Here is a 21842-nt window from a genome sequence, read left to right as displayed (position 1 = left end):
TTTTTTTTTTTTTTTACCGATATGTAGGACAGAGCATTTGATGGTTGATATTTGGACTAGAAGACCTCCAAAGTTTTCAATTCTGATTTTGATTCTGATTGGGTTGGGATGATGGGACAGCAGCACTCGTGGCCCCATAGAAGGCATGGCTCACCTCAGCATGACCTCCGTGCACCGAAGAGAACGTCAGAGCCAAAGCAAAGAATCAAAGGAGCAGGAAAAGCAGAGCAGAGAGATTTAGCATGAAGAGTCGTGATGCATGACTCAGAATCTAAAGCAGGGGTGTCCAACCTTGGCAACTTTAAGACTTGTGGACTTCAACCTTTGCTGGCTGAGGAATTCTGGGAGTTGAAGTCCACAAGTCTTAAAGTTGCCAAGGTTGGACACCCCTGATCTAAAGGGTGGTTGGGGAGAGATGCTTCCCCTTCTTCACATGCTTCATGCCAAAGCCATGATGGCAGAGAGTCAAACTCCCTTGCTAATCGAGGCATTCCTCAATATTGGGACAACGGAAGGGCTAATGAACGCCTTACTCGTTTTGCGTCATAAACGATGGCCGTCTCGCTCTTTCCTGCTCATACAGGAGACCCTGTGCCAAAATCTTTCCTGCACCACGTACACACCGATACCCACCCATCCCAAGCTTTGGTGGGCCTTTGCTTTCTCCCATCCCCCCACCTCAGCATAGTTAAGGGAGTTTTGCCCCCATTTTTACGGCTTTCCTTGCCACGTTTGTTAATTGAATCCCTGCAGTTGTTTAAATTAGCAACAGGTTTCCCCATTGACTTTCCTCGTCAGAGGGTCGTACAAGGCGATCCCATCATCCTGGGACAATTGCAACTGATCCTATAATCCCCGGGACAATTGCAACCGTTATTGACGTGAGTCAGTTATCATCGAGCCTCCAAATGTAAATCACATGACCCTGGGGGGGTGCTAACAATGGTCTGTTGGAAGAATGATCCTTCTGGGTTCAGTTCCAAGTGGGGAAGAAAGACACTGGAAACATGGAGGCTGATTGGAAAGATGGTTTAACGGTGGACGGCAGGACCACATGGCTTGGAGCTCCAAAGTGAAAAGGACGATCACGTGCTTCAAGATGTTGGGTGGAGGAAAAGAAGGGGCAAGATGCTGAGTGTGCCTGGGTTTTATACCCTCTGTTGGGATTTGAATTGGAGCTTTTATTCTGATTGGTTGTCAGACTCCCATGGGGACATGCAGGGGCAACTCTGCAGGCTGTCCTGTTGAGCCTTGCTGGATGATGATGCCCTGAAAAGGGCTTTTGAGCAATTGCTATAGCTTTACCTGGAGATCTTTGTTATGTAGAATACTCTGGCCTAGGCTTTAATAGCCCACCCATTAACAAAGGTGGGAGTGAGCTTCTGAGGTGTTTCTGCTCTTGAGCTTCTACTCTTTTTAGGGGAAATATTCTTCCTTTTTAATATTTCCTAGGATATTTCATTTTTCTAGGAAGGGGGTGGATGAACTACAGAACTCTGGTGCTGGAGAAGACTCCTGTGAGTCCCTTGGACTGCAAGGCCATCCAACCGGTCAGTCCTAGAGGAGACCAACCCTGACTGCTCTTGGGAAGGCCAGATCCTGAAGATGAAACCCAAAGACTTTGGCCACCTCATGAGAAGGAAGGACTCCCTGGAGAAGAGCCCAATGCTGGGAACGATTGAGGGACAAAGAGGAAGAAGAAGAAGGGGATGGCAGAGAAGGAGGTGGCTGGATGGAGTCCCGAAGCAGTCGACGTGAGCTTAAATGGACGCCGGGGGATGGTAGAGGACAGGAAGGCCTGGAAGAATGTTTTCCATGGAGTTGTGATGGGTCAGACACAACTTCGCAACTAACAACAACAAGAAGAGGGCTATAAAATTATGGGACAACTGCCTAATAAATCTCCCAGTGGGTTGCATGTCTGGGCATGTCAAAAAAAATCCAGATGATGGTACCATTGCAAGGATCAAAGCCATGCTTGGGATTACCACCTGGAGATAGATAGATAGATAGATAGATAGATAGATAGATAGATAGATAGATAGATAGATAGATAGATAGATAGATAGATAGATAGATAGATGGATAAGATAGATAGATAGATAGATAGATAGATAGATAGATTTGTACATGATGTGTCAGACAGACTTCGCAACTAACAAAGTAATGAAAGGGCTTTGGGCAATTCCTATTATAGCTCTACCTGGAGTAGATCTTTGTTATGTAAAATAGACTGGCCCAGGCCTTAATGGCTCATTAGCAAAGGTGGCTGGTGTGTGAGTTTCTGCCTCTTTTGAGTTTCTATTTTTATTTTTAGGAGAAATATTCTGCCTTTTTAAGTATATCCTAAAATATTTCATTTTCCTAGGGGAGGGGTGGGTTTTAAATTTCCAACAGGTCATTAAGTGTGAAAAACAGTCCCCCCCCTTTTTTTTTCCAGTGACCACCCTAACATTGAACTGTCACTACATGAACCTTTGCAGGTCAGGACTTCCTGTATCTAGCCATTTTTGTTCTGAAGGAGAATTCGTTCTTTTCTCTTTTTTTAATTTGTTTGTTTTCCTTTCGATAGCCAAACTTTTGCATGGAAAATAATCCCGGGCCAGCCCCCCCAGCAACAGTCCTGATCTGAACGGCACGATTTCCTGTTCGCCTCCCGGGAGTTTGTTGTGTTTTCCCAATCGGGATGGGCGATGAATGTCGATTGATATTGGCAGCAACCACCACAACAGCCCCAGATCGGGATGTCTTGTTCCCCACCTACTCCGAGCCTTGTTATCTTCGCCTCACCTTGTTTTAGTTCCTCCTCCCCTTTTAAGGCTTGGGCGACGCTTTGCAAATCTCCCAGGAGTGCGTTGCTGTGGATGTTTCTGGCTCCCTGGTTTGCTTTCGTTGGCAAAAGTTTCCCAGTTCGGGTGGGGAGCGGGGAAGAGGGGGGGGAAAGGGTGGAGATATTTGGTGGGGGAGGTTGGAGGGTGGGGACGAGTCACGTTGCAAATCCACGTGCCAGCGGGGGGCTTGGCCCGGAGCCCGGAATGAGAAAGTTTTAATCAACCGCGGAGCAAAGCATCAGATTTGCAAACTTCCAGGCTGGAGAAGGGTGGGGGCGACACATAACATACTGGGATTGTGAGGGGGGGAGGGCAGGAACGACGAGGAGTAGCCGAGAGAGGAGAAAGGAAGAGGAGGAGAGGAGGGCGAAGGAGCCAGGCAGCGAGCCCCACTCTCTTCTCCGCCCGCCCGCCTTAAGGACCGCGGAGGGGAAGGTGCTCGACGGCGCCCCGCGAAATTTGAAAGTGGCTGGGCATTTTGGCTCCGCTGCTTGCGCGGATCCCCAGCGGCTCCGGATCCCGTCGTTCCAGCAGGAGGAGGAGGAGCAAGACGGTGGTGGTGACTGAGGGGTGCGGCTTGGAGGTGAGCAACCGGGCTCCTTTTTGGCACGGTCCCGCGGCTGGAAGGAAGGGCGATCTGGGTGGCAGCGCCGGGTCAGCCGCAAGGCACGGTGGACAGTTTGCTGGGGGGGGGCGGGATGGTAGTGGAAAGAGAATATGGCTGGATCCCAGGGCCAGGGGAACCCACGCCCATCGAGTTCAATCTTCTGCTCTTGGCCACCCTAAGGCCAGCTCCGGATATAGAGTGGTATTAGTACCTCGCTTGCTCATGCGATCAATGGATAGGATAGAGATGGAAAATAAGATAGGGATAGGATAGGATAGGATGAGCTGGAAAAGGGACCTTGGAGGTCTTCTAGTCCAGCCTCCTGCTCAAGCAGGAGATCCTATATCATTTCAGATAAGAGACTATCTAGATTCTTCTTAAAAACCAGACAACTGTATTGTCTGGTCAGAAAAGACATTGGTTTCATGATTTGCGTGGACTGGTTGCTGGCATGCTGCCTAGCGGTGCCAGTCCACGGACTGGGGGGTTGGGGACCCCTGCTCTAATTTATTCCTCCCAAATTCTTCACTAAAACCAAAAAAAAGGGAAGTCCTTCACATAGACCCCAGCCTCATCATGATCTTGGCAATAGTATGCAACGATTTGCCACTGTCTTGGGTGTTAGGTATTTTTTAACAGGCAGATTAACAGAGTTGGAAGGGACCTTGTATACTGCAGGTCATCTAGTCCAACCCCTCCCCTGCCCAAGCAGGAGACCTTACACCATTTCTGACAAATGGCAGTCCAGTCTCTTCTTGAAAGCTTCCAGTGATGAAGCTCCCACAACTTCTGAGGGCAATTTCTGTTCCATGGGTTGATTATTCTCCCTGTCAGAAAGTTTCTCCTTATTTCTAGGTTGAATTTATCTTTGATCAGTTTCCATCCATTATTCCTTGTCTGGCCTTCAGGTGCTTTAGAAAATAGCTTGACCCCTTCCTCCTCTCTGTGGCAGCCCCTCAAATGTTGGAAGACTGCTATCCTGTCTCCCCTGGTCCTTCTCTTCACTAGACTAGCCAGGCCCAGTTCCTGCAACCGTTCATTGTATGTTTTAGCCTCCACTCCCCTATTCATCCTGGTTGTTTTTCTCTGCACTTTTTCTAGAGCGTCAACAACTTTTTTATAGTGTGGTGACCAAAATTGGATGCAGTACTCTAGGTGTGGTCTTACTAAGGCTTTATAGAGTGGTATTAGTACCTCACTTGATCTTGATTGTATCCCTCTGTTAATGCAACTTAGGATTGTGTTGGCTTTTGTTGCTGCTGCCACACACTCCCAGCTCATACTTAACCGTTTGTCCACTAAGACTTTAAAAAAATTTAAATTTTAAAAAATTCCAATCTAGCTACTCACTTCAAGATTCCCTGGTCATCTCCCAAAAAGACTAACCATGCCTGATTCTGCTTAGCCTTTTCAAAATGAGTTGCGCTTGGCTGATGTCGGTTGGCGAGACCATACAATTTCTCTCTTTGAGAAGGACAATTTAGGACGAATGAGTGATCTTGAAGATGATCCGCTTGACATCCGGATCTTGCTTCTTGAGTGGTGCAGTTCCTAATAACTGGGAATTGTAGGAGGGGAAAGCCAAGAGACCTGGAAAGCACCTGATTGGAGAAGGCAGTTCAGAGGTCAAATAAATCTTTTTCAGGCAGTTGCATTTCAGGAGAACGGAGCCAGGAAAGACAAGTGGAGTCCTGCATGCACACCATGACATCAAGATGGGCATGACGTTGTTGTGGAAACACGGGGGATTCAAGTGTAGGACCATTCCTAGACCAAAAGATCAAACCAACTCCAATTTCAGTTCAGCGCCCTTCTTTTAAAAAAAATTGCATGGGAAGGTTGTCCTAAAGGGGTCAGCTCCTTCTCCAAATAAAACAATGAAAAATGATCTGGTTTTGTAACTGCCCTTTTTCTTGGATTTCTAGACTTGGATTATCCTCACCTGGAGATTTCTTGCCAGGTGTAAGTAAATGCAGCTGGTTTCTCCAGTAGTTTCTCTTCAACTCCCAGAATTCCTCACCCAGAATGCTCACCTAGAGCAGGGCTCTCCAACCTTAGCAACTTTAAGACTTGTGGGTTTTAACTCCCAGTATTCTAAGAGTTGAAGTCCACAGATCTTAAAGTTGCCAAGGTTGGAGACCCCTGATCCAGGTCAAGGTGCTTTTTCAAGAGGCACCTGGACTTTCTGGTTTTCCTTTGAAGACGTTTCGCTCCTCATCCAGAAGAAACCCACCCTGTGATGCAAGGAAGACAGTTTGGTCTCATGGGGGAGGCACCAGGCTAGAAAGTGGGAGATTATGAGTTCAAGTCCCACCTTAGCAGGAAAGCCAGTTGGGTGAGTTTGGCCCAGTCACTCTCTCTCTCTCTCAACCCAACATCACAGGGTTGTTGTGGTGGGGAAAATAGGAGAAGGTTTATGTTTGTCACCTGGACTTATTTGTAAAAATAACAAAGATGGGGTATAAGGGAGGGAAGGAAGGAAGGAAACATTTTGACCTGAAGGAAGTGACAGGGTTGTGCCTGGCACTACTTTGTTGAATGAAAAAGTCGAGGGTTTGTCCTTTTTGGGAATCAGGCTATTTACCTGCTCTTGGGAGCTCCTTCTATAGCCCAGGAGAAAGTGGCGGGCAGAGGTTTTCAGTTAGTGTTGCTACTCAAGTATTATCCCTATGCTTGTTGTCATGGCAACCCAAAGCAACAAAAGGAGGGGCAGCAGCACCTTGCTAAATCCGGCAGGGCTTACTCTGCTGGTTAGACAACCACCCACAAGCTCAACAGCAGAAGACAGGGAAAAAAGGCAAGACTACAACTTCTTCCACAGCATACTTCCTTTCTGTACATAATCCCTGAAAACACAACCTGTTTCCTCGACCCGTTGAAGGCCAAGATCTCAAACCCTGGGCTGGCTTAGCCAGTAAACCCAGCCAGCGAGGTTAGCTCACGGCTTGGCTTGGAAGCCAGGGCTGGGCTTCAAAAACTTTAGCAAGGGCCTCTCTGCCCTAATGACTGGGTGGGTGGGCGTGGCTGGGTGGTCATGTGACTGGGTGGACCTGGCTGGGTGGTCATGTGACTGGGTGGGCTTGTCTAGGTCATGTGACTGGGTGGGTGTGGCCAACTCGGATGTCGCTTCTTTGCCCTAATTACCTACAAAAAAGATAATATACCAAAAAGTTGTTTATTATTTTGTACATTTAATTTAATACTTAAATAAAAGACTGGGTGAAACCAGGCTTAATAGCAGTGACTGTGAGAGGGATCTTGGAGTCTTAGTGGAGTTTCTGGTGAGTTACGTGAGTCTTATTATTTGGGAATTAATCCCCTCGGAGGCTTGTAGCTAGGTTATCTGATGTTCTCCATGGCTTTCCCTCGCAAACACTGAGTGGATTGTTCATCTCGCTTGCAACACTTTGACGAGGTTTGAAATGCTCTTGGCTGAACGCCCAGAAGTTCAATTAAGCCTATTAAGAGCTTTCCCTTGCTGCTGGTCTTTCTGAGGTTATTGGGGGCTCTCTAAGCCCCGCAGAGTCTTAGCTAGGGGATCTCCCGAGCCCCTGCAAGCCCCCAGCAGTCCACACTTGCTTGGAACACATGAGAAAATATTGTGCCTTGGAAACCAGGGTTGCATCAAATAGCCCATGAGGAGTGAATTGGTCAGGTGGTAGCCTGAAAGGAGATGTCCAGGGTGGATTTTGTCCAGAAAAGGTTGGAGTGGACATTTGAGTTTTTCTACTTCTGGGAGAATATGATTGGGTTTGGCTTGGACCTGGGTATCCTTGTTCTGTTTTTTTCAGGATTTACATTTGGATCCTGGAACAAAAACAGTATGACAGAGGCTGCGGTGTTTCTCAACCTTGGCAGCTCTGAGACGCATGGACTTCAACTCCCAGAATTCCCTAGCCAGCATGTCCACCCATCTTAAAATTGCCAAGCTTGAGGAAAACACCTGCTTAAACATTGCACCTTCTTGTCTTTGAGAAATCCTGTGGCTTTTTGACAGGACGCGGTGGCTCAGTGGCCAAGACGCTGAGTTTGTCGATCAGAAAGGTCGGCAGTTCGGCGGTTCAAATCCCTAGTGCCACGTAACGGACTGAGCTCCCATGACTTGTCCCAGCTTCTGCCAACCTGGCAGTTCGAAAGCAGGTAAAAATGCAAGGAGAACATTAGGACCATTTTGGTGGGAAGGCAACAGCGTTCCGTGCACCTTTGGTGTTTAGTCATGCCGGCCACATAACCACGGAGATGTTTTCGGACAACGCTGGCTCTTCGGCTTTGTAACGGAGATGAGCACCACCCCCTAGAGCAGGGGTGTCCAACCTTGGTAACGTTAAGCCTGGAGGACTTCTTGGACACCCATGCCCTAGAGCCAGAAACAACTAGCACGTATGTGCAATGGGAACCTTTACCTTATTTCCAAGAAAGACCCTGGAAGGTATCTGAGAAGGATTCAATGGCGAATGTCAGTAACCATTACAGATCTGATGCCTTTGGGCACCTAGATAGAACAAAAACTGTTTTGTGCCCTGGTGGTGTCATCGTTCATTAGATCCTTGATTAGACTGGTGGACCTTTTTAATTGGTTTTAGGTAGACCTCGTGTAAAACAGGACAACCCCCAGAAATCTCCAACCCACCTGGATGCCTCAGGCCTCTTAACGCCACACTTTTTGCTTATTGTAACCTATGACTATTATTAAGTATTGTACCTTATGATTCTTGGCGCTTGACAAATGTATCTTTTCTTTTATGTACACCAAGAGCATTTGCACCAAGACAAATTCCTGGTGTGTCCAATCACACTTGGCCAAGACAGAATTCTATTCTATTCTTTCTGCTAGAGGTGTCCAACTTTGTCAGTTTTAAGACTGGTGGACTTCAACTCCCAGATGTCCCTGGAGATTCTCAGTCATCCAGGTCATGGTTGACCCAAAGGTGCTTTACCAAGAGGCAACTGGACTTTCTGGTTTCCCTTTGAAGGCCTTTCACTCCTCATCCAAGGAAGCTTCTTCCGCTCTAAACAGCTGGATAAGATAAAGAAGCAAAACGTCTTCAAAGAAAAACAAGACAGTCCAGTTGCCTCTTGGAAAAACACCTTTGGTTCAATTCCCAAAATCCTCTGACCCACCATGCTGGCTGAGGCATTCTGGGAGTTGAAGTCCACAAGTCTTAAAGTTTGATAAGGTGGGATGGCCTGTTTTATGCCAATGGAGGGTAACTGTTTTCGGGAGAATTACTCCATACAAGTCACAAAGGGGATGTGATGGTTTCAAGGGGATCTTCATGGAAACATCTGAGAGAGATAAACTCCTTTGCTGTGACTGGAGGCTCTGCATAGAGTGGCAGCCATCCTGAGCTTCTCTGTAGGACTCAGTTTTGCTCCAGATGCCTGAGTGGATGGCACAGGGGGATGGGAGACCACCAGGCGTGGCAAGCTGCAAAAGGCCATGGCAAACATCCTTGATCCTATTGCTCAAGCTGCCTATAAGGCAGGGAGGGGTCTTCAAACTTGACAGCTTTAAGAGTTGGGGACTTCAACTCGTAGAATTCCTCCTGCAGGCATGTTAGCTCAGGAATTCTGGGAGTTGAAGTCCACAAGTCTTAAACTTTGACAAGTTTGAAGACCCTTGGTCTAAGGCAGTGGTCACCAACCCGTGGGCCAGGGACCACTGGTGGTCCACAAGAAAATTTTGGTGGTCCAGAGAAATGTCACCCCCAAAGCAATTAATCCACGCTGCGCGGGAACACAAGGCTGCACCGTTCACATGGCCCGCGGGAACACAAGGCTTGCGTCGCTTGCATTGTGAACAGGACGAGGTAGTGAGGGGAGGGGGGAAGGGCAGAGGGGGGGAAATTGCCCCATTCGCCCCACGCGCCTGGCCAGCCACCTGGCTGCTGCTTTCTGCTTCTGCTTTTGGTTGCATTCTCTCCCTCTCCCCCTCTCTCTCTCTCTCCCTCCCTCCCTCCCCAGACTTTTTGGGGCATTTTCCCAGGTGTCTGGTCCACAGGATTTAAAATTATGAGTTTGGTGGTCCCAGAGGTCCAAAAGGTAGGCGACCCCTGCTCTAAGGGGTGCCAGGAACTAACATTCAGAAATCGTAGGCACTCCAATCACTGGAGATTTTGGAAGAACAGACTGGACAGTAACTTGTCTGAAATAGTATAGGTTCCAGCTCATTCTATTCTATATATGTTTCCCCCCCCCCCCCCCGCCCCCCTTTGACCTCCTTTCTCCGGATCCCAAATCCCGCTGCTTTCCTCCAGAACCACCTTCCCTCGGGATCCAAAGCCGGGTGGGGGGCGCGCTCTCTTTGCTCCCGCGGGGGATACCGGCTTTCGCGGGGCTGCGCGCTTGGGCGGCTCTTGCAGCGCTTCTCGTCCGCCGGGGCTTCCAGAAAGGCGGGGGACTTTTCCCGCCGCGAGAACCGCGAAGAAAAAAAGGCAACTGCCGAGGCCGGCCCTCTGAAGTGCCGCTGGCTGGCTGGCTGGCTGCGCAACCGCTCCCTTCCCTTCCTTAGCTGCAACCCCGGGCCGCGCAGAGAGCGAGAGGTTTGTCTCAGCCCGAGCGCTGCTGGAAGCACCTTCAACCCACGGTGGCCCCCGCTGGGTGCGGGTGGCAGCCCCGCGGAGCTTGCCTGGCTCTGGACGTTGGTCCTTGGATGGGAGACCACCGGGAAATGCCCGAGGGAGGTTAGGCTGGGAAGCCGGAAAGGACTTCCAAGGCACATCCTAGAGCAGATTTAACCAGAGCCGTTCTCAACAGCACTATTGAAGAGCCCCCCAGCGTCTTCAGTCCCGGGGCGAGAGCCAAGTTGGAGTCTCAGCTGCAGAACCTGGGGGGGGGGAGATTTAACGAAAGGCTGCGGCTGTCCTGGAACGGAAGGAGGCGTCACAAGGTGATCGGGGACTTCGGGAAACCAGGAGCGGGCGGCAGGCTTGGCTATGGTTCCCCTGCTGAGCAGGGACCGGCCCCCCCTGGGTTCTCAAGGCATTTTCCAGGTGTTGACCAGGGCGGGCTGGCTGATCTGGTGTGAAAGGGGAGGAGGAAGGGGAAGGATGGCAGGGATGATCAGGGGATGGAAATGAAGGCACTGGGAATGCTCAGCTGGGGGAACAGGTTATGGCCAAAGGTGTGGAAGTGGTAGTTGTGATAGAGGATTTACTCCAGATAGCTGGAGTAGAATAAGGAATGGAATGGAATGGAATAAGAATGGAATAAGAGTAGAGTAGAGTAGAGTAGAGTAGAGTAGAATAGAATAGAATAGAATAGAATAGAATAGAATAGAATAGAATAGAATAGAATAGAATAGAATAGGTTGGAAGGGATCTTGTAGGTCATCTAATCCAACCCCCCACCCCACCCCCACCCACCCCCCAAAAGCAGGAAACCCTACATCATTTCTGACAGAAAAGAAGGCAGGGACATGGAATGGAATGGGAAGGGAAGGGAAGGGAAAGAGGGAGGGAAGGAGGGAGGGAAGAAGGAAGGAAGGAAGATAAAGGAAGGAAAAGAAAAGAAGATGGAAAGGGAAGAAGGAAGGGAGGGAAGAAAAAAGGGAGGAGTATTAGAATGTGGAGTGAGGGAAGAAAGGAAAGGAAAGGAATCGAATCCTCAGTCTAAGTCAATGTTTCTCATCTTTGACAACTCTAAGAAGTGTGGACTTCAACTCCCAGAATTCCCCAGCCAGCAGGTCATAAAACACTGCTCTAAGTTTTTGTCCCTATTACCAGGAGTGGAGAATCTCAGGGACAGTACTTAATTCTCAGTACCCCTTTGTGAATCAAAGAAACCAATATTTACTTCGTTTTGTTCTCAACAGGGCCTTGGTATTAGACGCTCTGTTTAACCGCCAGGCAGCAGGGGGAGAAGATGGAGCTGATTTCGGCCAAAGCATCCCCCATCAGGAGGAATCTTTTCGGGCCAGTGGATCACGACAATTTGCTGCAGGAATTCCAGAGCATGATGAGATCCAGCCTGGAACAGGCAAAGCAGCGGTGGAACTTCGACTTCTTCCAGGAGATGCCCGTCGTGGGTCTTCTCCAGTGGGAAGAGCTGCAGGGCCACGAAGTTCCCGCCTTCTACCACACGCACGTGGCCAGGGAGTCTCGGCCACCTCTGCAGCCCATGAACAGGGCCGTGGACAGAGAAGAGAATGTTCACCTCCTGGGCAGAGAGGCGGAAAGAGGCAGACCGATCAAAATGGTGACGCTTGCGAAGAAGCGAAGACAGACGTATTTGACAGGTATGGAGGTCAAGGTGTCATTTTTCAGCCCAGACTCTTTAGATCCAGGCTGCAATTCCACAGGGCAAAAGGGAAAGCAAAACAAGGACATTGTCAGGCAATGCTCAAAAGATGAAAGTGGCAGGAGCCACACCTAGAATAAACAACAAGGAAGCGTGTGCAGGAACAGCCTAACGTTTTAAAAAGGGGGACCCTGAAAATTAAGACCTTAACACCTGTGAGGTCCTTAGGGCGGATAGGATTCCTGAGTCTGCAGTAGAGAGGTGGATCAGGGATGCCTCCATCAACTTATAGAACCTATAGGATTCTTTATTGGCCAAGTGTGATTGGACACACAAGGAATTCGTCTTGATGCAAATGCTCTCAGTGAAAAGATGCATTCTTTAAGAATCATAAGGTACAACACTTAATGACAGTCAATCAAATCATACTAGGAAACAGTCAATAAAAATAGTAAGGATACAAGTGACAAAGTTACAGTCATATAGTCACAAGTGGGAGGAAATGGGCGATAAGGAATGACGAAAAGATTAATAGTGATAGTAATGCAAACTTAGTAAATAATTGCACAGTGTTGAGGGAATTATTTGTTTAGCAGAGTGATGGCGTTCGGGGAAAAACTGTCCTTGTGTCTAGTTGTTCTGGTGTGCAGGGCTCTATAGCGTCGTTTTGAGGGAAGGAGTTGAAACAGTTTATGTCCAAGATGTGAGGGGTCTGTAAATATTTTCATAGCCCTCTTTTTGACTCGTGCAGTATACAGTATAAGGGTGTAAAAGTCACAAGGACAGCAAAGAGGTTCTGTTTTCTTGATCTCTTTGTTTCCCATCTAATGAGCCATGGTGGCACAGTGGTTAGAATGCAGTACTGCAGGCTACTTATTCCTGCTGACTGCCGGCTGCCTGCAATTCGGCAGTTCAAACTTCACCAGGCTCAAAGTTGACTCAGCTTTCCATCCTTCCGAGGTCAGTAAAATGAGGAGCCAGACAGTTGGGGGCAATAGGCTGACTCTGTAAGCCCCTTAGAGAGGGCTGTCAAGCACTGTGAAGCGGTATATAAGTCTAAGTGCTATTGCTATGGCTTCTTTTGAGTTTTGCAGCATGTAGTGATAAGTCCTACTGAAAAACCCACCTACTGTACCTCCCCCAAAATAAGACCCTACACTGCAATTATTAAGTCAGTACATGATTGTTAAATTTTATTGATTGATTGATTTGATTTGTCAATCGCTTACAAGATAATAGATATAAGAATAAACATGAGTAAGAATACAGGAAATAGATACGAATAAATAGGGACAATAGGACGGTAGGGACAATTGTGCACTTAAGCACACCCCTTACAGACCTCTTAGGAACGGGCTGAGGTCAGTAAAATAAATAAAAAATGAATGAATGAATGAATGAATGTGTCTTCCCCTTTGACTTTGCTTATCAGAAGATTGCAAAAGGTGATCACATGACCCCAGGACACTGCAACTGTCATAAGTACATGCCAGTTGCCAAGCATCTGAATTTTAGATCACGTGACTTGCTTGGATGCTACATCGAAGAGTGAGAAACGGTCATACGTGACTTGTACAGTGCCGTTGCAACGTTGAAGCATCACTAAGTGAAAAATGATAAGTCGAGGGCTACCTGAGATGGCCCTCCACATACAACTGGTTGCTTAGCAACCATTCAAAGTCACCATGGATGTCCCTCATGCTATTTACAACCCAGATTTGAAGTTTCAACAGTCGTCTCCCTCCCTGGTCATGTGACTGTGGTTTACAATGTGTTTTTGGACAAAAGCTGGTCTTTATTTCCAGTTTCCGGCAAAATAAATGCCCATTGTGAAAAAGAGGTTCACTTAGCGAACATGGCATTTGTTTAATGACTGCGATACTTGCTTAATACCTACCACAAAAAAAATGTTGTGAATCAGGTGCAGTCACATGTTTTATGACCTTTTAATGACCGGCATGACTTATGGCCATAATTCCTGGCTCTATTGTAGTCATTAGTCAAGAACTACTTATATACTACTCAGGATCTTTCTCTTCAATGTAAGATTTGTCTTCAAAGAAATTCAGGCGATCTTATTACATTGGTCAGATTTTTAAAAAGCCAGATAGCAAAATGCAGCTTGTGCTACCTGGATGCTTTATTAAACAAGACATATACAATGTAAACATCAGGTGTCCATGGGGAAGTCAAAAAAGTCAAGATGGCGGCTGTAGGTGCACACTGAATCTCCACTCCTTTTTTTTACCTGAACCGTTCTTTTAGAAAAAAATCTTATGATCTGTCCCTTTTTTATATGCATCTGTGATGCATATGCAGAAAAGGTATTAATTGTACAGTCTCAACGGCCATCTTGACTCTTTTGACCTTGCTTCGGTCCCGTGCAAACCCCTTGGTGGAAACCCAGTCATTTCTCAGGCTGACTTTTTTTTTAATTCAGAAATATAATTGGGGGTTGGCTTTTGGTGGGGGGCGTTTCCAGAAATATAGCAATGCATATCTTGACTTGTTCCCCTCCCCCAAAAAATTACCATCTCCTTTTTCATAAGATTTCCACCTTGCTCAACCTGGAGAAAACTTTCCATGTATCTCTTCTTGTCATTACTTGCCGGTATGGATTTTCTATTTATTTATTTATTTCAGATTATTATACAACAAAGAAGCAGATAAGAACAGATATGCAAACACCTGTAAAGAAATTGGCCTTCTAAACTGGTGGAACGCTTCCAAGATATATTTTTTTTCCTAAAAGATCTTATACAAGCTTATACAACATTTCAGAACGATCTTTACTGATAACTAACCCTTTGTAGCTTCGCGTAGAAGAACAGTGAAAATGGGAACATTTATTAAAAGAACAACAAACTCTTATGAAATGGCAGCCAAATAAAAACTGAATGGCTCAGGAAACATTTTTTTTAAAAAAATAACTGATTGTCAAGTATGAAAAAGACCGATTGCAGCAACAATCACATTTCAGAAAGAATTCCTTGTCATATTATTGTCAGAAGCGTTTAAAATAACTGCGTACGAACAAATGAGAAGCAGCATTCTACCACTTTCCATGTATTTTTTACTTCTTTCATGTATATTAGGATTTCATCTCAGCGTGAACAGCAGAAATGTTTACCAGCTTTGTGAATTTAAGTTTTGAAAACAGAATCAGAATATCCATTTCTCAGTTTGCACCCAACTATTACTTAAGAAGCGCATTCAGATTTGATTTCCATTCAGATGTTATCTATTTTACTATTTAGTACACACACAAAAAGGGTGGGGTTTGATCACAAAATTGCTAGCACACCTTGATTTTTTTTTAAACACAAAATGCTGTATCTTGGAGCTGGAAAAACCTAGGAAAATGGGTTTTGCAGCCTGTTTTTGGAAGTCCTCTGTCCTTTGGACCAGATTTCTTTTCATAGCAATATGTCTTGATTGCAGTAAATGGTTGTTTAAATATTCCTGGACAATATGTGTTTAATCATATATGTGTGTTGTGTGCTTTAGATTTAGTAAAGCTGGGCTTAAAAGCAGACAAAGGTGGAATAATACAAGCCTGGCCATATTTTGCTAAATGGATATTAACTATGAATTGGCTTTATTCAGTTGCATTCCGGAAAAACGGCAGATGTCCCTCAGATTAAACTATAAATCCTACATCAGATATTTTGTGCTACATTTTGTCATGAAAGCACTGTTTTTGGAAGAATAGGATGATGGTACGATATAATATGTGTGCTTTTGGGCTACTAGATGTATAACGTGCATAGAAGGTTGGATCTTATATTGAGAAGACTTCAGACATTCTTCTACAAAAATCTGGGTGGCCACTAGATATCAACACAGAGCCAGGAACCTTGAATTTTTTCCTGCCGTGTCCTGCTTATTCAGCTCCAGTACTTCTAATTTTATGAAAATCTTTGGCAGTCGTTGCCATAGAATGTTATATGAAAACAAATCAAATGGAAATAGCATTGGTAAGTAAACAGGCACTGTATAGATTACGTATTCTTAAAACAGATGTCATTCATGTGTCCTGTGTTATTTCAGAAGTCTTTTTTTAAAAAAAAATTCTTAAAATGTCATGTAGGGGCAAAATGGGCTCTCCAAGATGGCTGAGTGAAAATTAGGGCAGTGCCATGGCCCCCAAATTTCTATTGCCCCTCCCCCAAACAAAGTGATGGTGCTGCCCTTATTTATTTCAAAACAAGTTATTGGTGGATTTCCTGCCTTTATTACTCTTCCCTCTTGAGTGTCATTTGCTGGCAGGAAACCCGTCACTCTTCTTAAGTTGGGCTGGGCAAGGATGGAAACGTGGGAACGTGCTAAGAACAATCAGTTTAGCCACCATCTCCAGTGACCCAAACCACCAATGACAAGCACCAGAGGTGAAGAAGAAGGGATGTGCATCACGCAGGCTATTTTTGAATTCTGGTCTAGCGTTTTTCTAAAAGAGTGCCCAACCCATGTTCTGAATCAGCTTAAATTATGGAGATTATTCAATCATCCAAGTCATGGTTGTCCCAAAGGTGTTTTTTCCCCCAAAAGGCAACTGGAGTTTCTTGTGGGTTTTTTTTTTTCTTTGACAATGCTTCACTTCTCATCCCCCAAAAATCATCTTCATGAAGAAGCTTCTTGGATGAGAAGCAAAACGTTTTCAAAGATAAAAACCAAGTCCAGCCTTTTGGGGGAAAAGCACCTTTGGCACAGCCCAAATGACTGATAGACAGACCCAGAGAGGAGAGGATGAAGCAGAAGGGAACAATCAACTGTAGGATAGTTTTGGGAGTGATCAAGAAATCCAGTTGTGATCTCCTGGCTGGTGCCACCCATTAGCAGCTTGTAGACAGGAACTTGGCTTTATCTGGCTTTCCACACTAGAAGCATTTATACACCCAAATTTGATAAATATGGAGAAAATCGTAACATATAGAGACATACTGAATGAATAGGGAGAACTGAAAACTAGATTAGAACTGGTAGCACAAGGGGCAAATGTAGAATGGTGGTCTTATTTACAAATACAAACAAGATACATATAGGACAGGAAAACATGGGGCATTAATAAAGAATTAACAATTCTGGATAAGTTTCTGTTAGAGACCAATGATAAATTAATAAAAGTACTGTATAGATATTTATCAGAATACAAACTTGAGGCAGAGCATATTAAAGAAACAATGGTGGCATGGACAAAAAATTTCAGTTATAATATTGAATTGGCTAAATGGCAAAAACTTTGGACCACCAATAAGAAAAATAGCATTGGCCACGGCATACAAGGAAAAGTTTGTAAGATATTTTTACAGGTGGCATCTTCTGCCAGCAAGGCTCTCCAAAATGTTCAAAAGTCTATCTCCAAATTGTTGGAAGTGCAAAGATGTTTCAGGCACATTTTTTCACATGTGGACTTGCAATGCTGCCAAAAAGTTTTGGTGACTGATTCAGACATGGGTGGAACAAATGGTGGGAGAGTGTATTCCATTTAAGCCGGAATTTCTTCTTTTAGGAATAATATCAGAAGGATATAGGAAGAATTTAATATATCTAATAGTACATGTGTTGATGGCGGCTAGAATAATATATGTGCAGTACTGGAAGAAGGAAAGAACACCGCAGAAACAGAGATAATAAGGAAAATTATGGCCTCTGCAGAATCAGATAAGTTAACCCTAGAATTAAAAAAACAAGGAAGAACCTGAGTACTATGAAACGTGGAATAAATTCTATCAATGGTTGCATAGAAGAAGGCAAGGTCGGAACATAAGTAGCTATGATGATTAGAATAATTAGTAAACAATGTATCAAACAAGGAGATTGTAAATGATGAAGTAAAATGTATATATGTATAACAATTGTAATGCCAGATCAGCCGCACTGTGTTGTATTGTTATAATTTAAATAAATAAAGGAACACACAATAGTGATTGGACCACATGGAAGCGACAGTCATCACCAGACCTACCTGTGGCCAGAAAATATTGCAATTGCGTCTTCTATGCTTCATTCCTGATCCCAACAGGAAGGTTTGCAGGTGGAGACAATTTCAGGCTGACTTTAAAACAGCTGTCATGCCCCTGGTGGAGACTGACTCTGAGGGAGAGGAGGAACAGCCGACAGGGAGTGGAAGGGTGGCTCCGGAGGTTGTGGAGGAGGCTGGGGAAGGGCAGAGGCCGGCTGGGCAGTCAGAGGAAGACCGAGGCCCATCCCCTCTCCATCCTAGGGCACGCAGGGAGAAGAGGATAAGGGAGAGACGTGGTCTACTTGGGAGGAAAGGGCCATGATCCTCTTCGTGGGTTGCAGGTGTGAGATCTGCATAAGAGATTGGACCTGCGTGCTAACAGACGCTGGAGACAAATTAGTGTTTTATTCCTAGATGAGGTTTATCTTGGTTGGCGTTCTTCCAACGGACTGTACCTGGTTATCTTCCTGAAGTTTGTAATTATTTATCCTGGTCTGTCGTGGAATTTTATTCAGTGCGGTTTGTTTTTGGTTTTTGCTTCGTTATCTGCTCTTTGAATTTGAACTGTGTTTCTTTCATTTGGAATGTTATTTTGAAAATAGTTTTAATCTTAAACTGTGAACAATTAAACAGTGAAGCCAAGTTGAAGGCATTGAAGGACCTTTATTTACGTTTTGGTTTTTGATATATTTTTGATACACTCCAGGTCATCACAATAGCCATGTGGACTTTCCCAGTGGATGCAGCTGCTTTAAAGCTCCCCAGAGAGTCTTCTCTTGCACTAGCATGCTTTGTGAAGGACTTCCTTCTCCTGCTTCAGCTCTCCTGTACACACCTAAGACAGGGTTAGGAGATGACCCAAATAATTTTAGGTTCTTTGGGTCTTGCTCAGTTAAGAAACATGAAACCTTCCCAATATGAACCCAAGATGTTGGAAATGTAAACAGAGCCAGGGTACCTTCTTCCACATGTGGTGGCTATGCCTCTAAGCCAAAAAATACTGGTTGCAAGAAATAACGAAATGTCAAATAGAGTTCAAACCTGAACTGTTCCTTTTAGGAATAATTAAGGGGAAATGGAAAAGACCAAATACATGATATTACACATAACAACAGCGGTGAGGATGGCATTCGCAGAATGTTAGAAGCGAGATAGTATACGGCCGGAGGAATTAGTAATTTGAAAGGTATTAGAATGTGCTGAGATGGACAAACTCACTCTAGAGCAGGGTGTCCAACCTTGGCAACTTTAAGACTTGTGGACTTCAACTCCCAGAATTCCTCAGCCAGCAAAGCTGGCTGAGGAATTCTGGGAGTTGAAGTCCACAAGTCTTAAAGTTGCCAAGGTTGGACACCCCTGCTCTAGAGCTAAAAGGCAAAGAAGAATCAGAGTATTACGCAGTCTGGGAGAATTGGTATGAATGGTTGAATAGTAGGAATGAGAATAGTAGAGATAAGAAAAATGTATATAAATGTATATAAATCAATATAAATGAATGGAGATCTGTATATGTAAAAACGATGCCACAGTGTTGTTAAGATTGAGAATGAGATATGTAAACGTGAAAAAGCATAATAAAAATAAGTAAATAAATTTTAAAAAAAACATGAAACCTGGTTGAAAGACATGAAACTACTGTCCAGGGAGGCTGGAAGGAGAGTTGTTCAAGTAGCATTTATAGCCATAAATGCTACTATAAAGACTTGTACCAAGTCTTTTAATTTTTGTTTTGTTTTGTTTTGTTTTTTACATGGATTTGGATTATTGGCATTTTTAGAGGCACTGTTTACAACCTGATAGCTACATATAGTTGTGTGTTCTAAGCTTTTCTCTTTTCATTAGAAATAGATGGGATTATTCTTGGCAACTTTAAGATGTGTGGACTTCAACTCCCAGGATTCTCCAACCATCATGGAGAATTCTGGGAGCTGGTCCACACATCCGTAACCTTCTTAAACAATTCTAATAGCTAGCAGAGGGCTAAATTATCCAGTATATGAAGTGTGTGACTTGAGATGAACCTCAACCCGTGGGAAGGACATGGCTTCATTTGTCCGTCCAGTTTCATTGTTTCACAAAGTTCACCACTCAATTTCCATTATGAATCACATCCTGAGGAACTACTAAAGCTTCTCCTAATGTTTGAAGAGATGATTATTGTACTAGAACAAGTGTCCGTGTTTCCAAAATGTATTCTGCAGTGGGGATTGCAGTATTTAATACTGAAGTAAGGAACTTCTGTTAATGCTTGTGGGTGATATCTCTTGGCTACAACCAGGCGTGAAATGCTGCCGGAGTAACAACTGGTTCACTAATCGCGCGTGCAACAGCTTTAGAAATTACTTAGCTCTGATGTTACTTCGGGGAAGTAACACAGTTGAGGCGTGGGAATCCGTTCTGCCGTGCAAATCAGCTAAGCAGATATAGATGACTACAGCACAGAGGCGGGCGGATGGGCCCACGTGATCATCGGAGGAAATTGATTTGGAGCCAGCTGATTATCAGAGCTAGGGGTTTGCCTGAACCGGCTACAACCTTGTGGGGATGTGTTCAGGGTTTTCAATAAAATTACGATTTCTCCAACGTTGTATTGGTGCTGATTTGTAGTCTACCGAGGAGCCTCTCAGCATTCTGACATTTAACATTCAACATTTTTTACTAGCGGTTCTGTGGGCGTGGCTTGGTGGGCGTGGCTTGGTGGGCGTGGCAGGGGAAGGATACTGCAAAATTTCCATTCCCTCCCCACCCCACTAACCTGCTTTCCAGCTCCGTTCTCCTATGCAGGGCAACCAAAGAAGACCTCAGCTGGGACTCGGGAGGCAGAGAATAGATGGGGCGGGGCCAGTCAGAGGTGGTATTTGCCGATTCTTGGAACTACTCAAAATTTCCACTACCAGTTCTCCAGAACGGGTCAGAACCTGCCGAAGACCACCTCTGGTATGTAGGTCCTTTGCTCAGGTGACCAAAGCAGTTTCAATCCCATATCCCAGTTTCAATCCCATATCCCAGCTACAAATCCAGGTGACCGACAGTAATCATACCATCCAGATAGGTTGCAATGCAAAGCCATCTCCTTTTCCACTGTGAACTTCAACAGATAGATTCCTCGGTATAAACTAGTCCACATATTTAATTTTAGGTTTAAATACGACAGGCCAACGAATATTTGTTTAATGCTTCCCACTTGCTTTCTGATGGGGGGTTATGAATTAAACCCTCTTCCGTAGGTCAGTTAACTGAACAACTTAGAAAATTAGCTTGGCAGTTGTAAATATTTGTAACCCCACATGACCTACTGGTTTCTGACTCCACCCGAGTTCTTGGCAGGTTTCCAAATGTCCTGGCAAAAGCTACAGACATCCGCAGCGATGGATGCCAACGGATTGTTTTGTCTGTAGATGTGGCAGAGAGATGAGGAAGTTCAGAATTGGCTGCCCTGTTCATAATGTTCCTCGCAAAATATGAAATTCCACACCTCCTCTGTCAGGAACTTACCAAAATTAGATTTCTGCAAAATAACACTGCTTCCCAGGATGTTGTTTGTCTTCCTAACCTTTTTGTCTGTGGCCTCACACAATTTTCAAATGTGGGCTATAGCAGGAACGATTAGACTTGTCTTGGAAGTGTAGCATGAAGAGATGGGAAGGGAAGGGAAAGGCCCTTCTTAAATTCAGTGGAATAAATTTACTGTGCTTGAATCAGCTAAAAGATTAACTCTCATCACGTCTATATGATGTTGATGAATGGTATGGTGGCTTAGAGATGGAGCTCTTGCCTCACAATCAGGAGGATGTAAGTTTGATCCTAGGTAGTGGCAGATATTTTTCTCTTTGGGCCCACTGAGAATATCTCTGCGGGGAAGAACCTCCGCATTGGTGACAGGAAGGGCATCCGGCCAGTAAACACAATCACTTCCATTCAGTTGCCCAGACTCCACCTCGATGGAAGGGATTATGGGGTCGGATGATTTCTATATGAAGTTGATAAGCCAGCTAGATAAAACTTTACAATGTCTCTGATCCTGAGGAGAGATTCAGAAACACTGAGTTTGAATGAATGATACAACTAAGGATTTCTCTGCAGGATCACTCAAAATTGGACTGGGCAACCAAGGATGGCTTGATTGTATGAGCCACTCTGATGTGAGGGCAGGTCTGTTGATCCAGACTTACATTTTATACAGATAATAAAGCATTTTCCCCCT

General features: G+C 45.0%; 1 protein-coding gene across 5 annotated transcripts; it reads left to right on the top strand.

The window, feature by feature from the left end:
* Positions 1 to 3012: 3012 nt before the first annotated feature.
* LOC113419729 (cyclin-dependent kinase inhibitor 1-like) lies at positions 3013 to 17663 on the top strand. 5 transcript variants are annotated; one of them, XM_026679272.2, is made up of 3 exons: positions 3013 to 3414; positions 11252 to 11674; positions 14320 to 17663. In XM_026679272.2, the coding sequence occupies exons 2-3, from the start codon at positions 11302 to 11304 to the stop codon at positions 14385 to 14387; spliced, it is 441 nt and encodes a 146-aa protein (XP_026535057.2). In that variant the 5' UTR covers positions 3013 to 3414; positions 11252 to 11301; the 3' UTR covers positions 14388 to 17663. The 5 variants fall into 5 exon arrangements, with proteins under 5 accessions (XP_026535057.2, XP_087825662.1, XP_087825660.1 ...); XM_087969536.1 differs by having other exon boundaries at positions 3096 to 3401; XM_087969534.1 differs by lacking the exon at positions 3013 to 3414 and adding an exon at positions 9732 to 9980.
* The last annotated feature ends 4179 nt before the right edge of the window (positions 17664 to 21842 follow it).

This window comes from Notechis scutatus, chromosome 6, assembly GCF_049901735.1.
Source record: "Notechis scutatus isolate UNSWTSFEM ecotype Mainland chromosome 6, rNotScu1.2, whole genome shotgun sequence".
In the NCBI taxonomy this organism is placed as follows: Eukaryota; Metazoa; Chordata; class Lepidosauria; order Squamata; family Elapidae; genus Notechis; species Notechis scutatus.
Note: the sequence above shows the minus strand (reverse complement) of the source record. Positions and strands in the feature narration are given on the sequence as shown.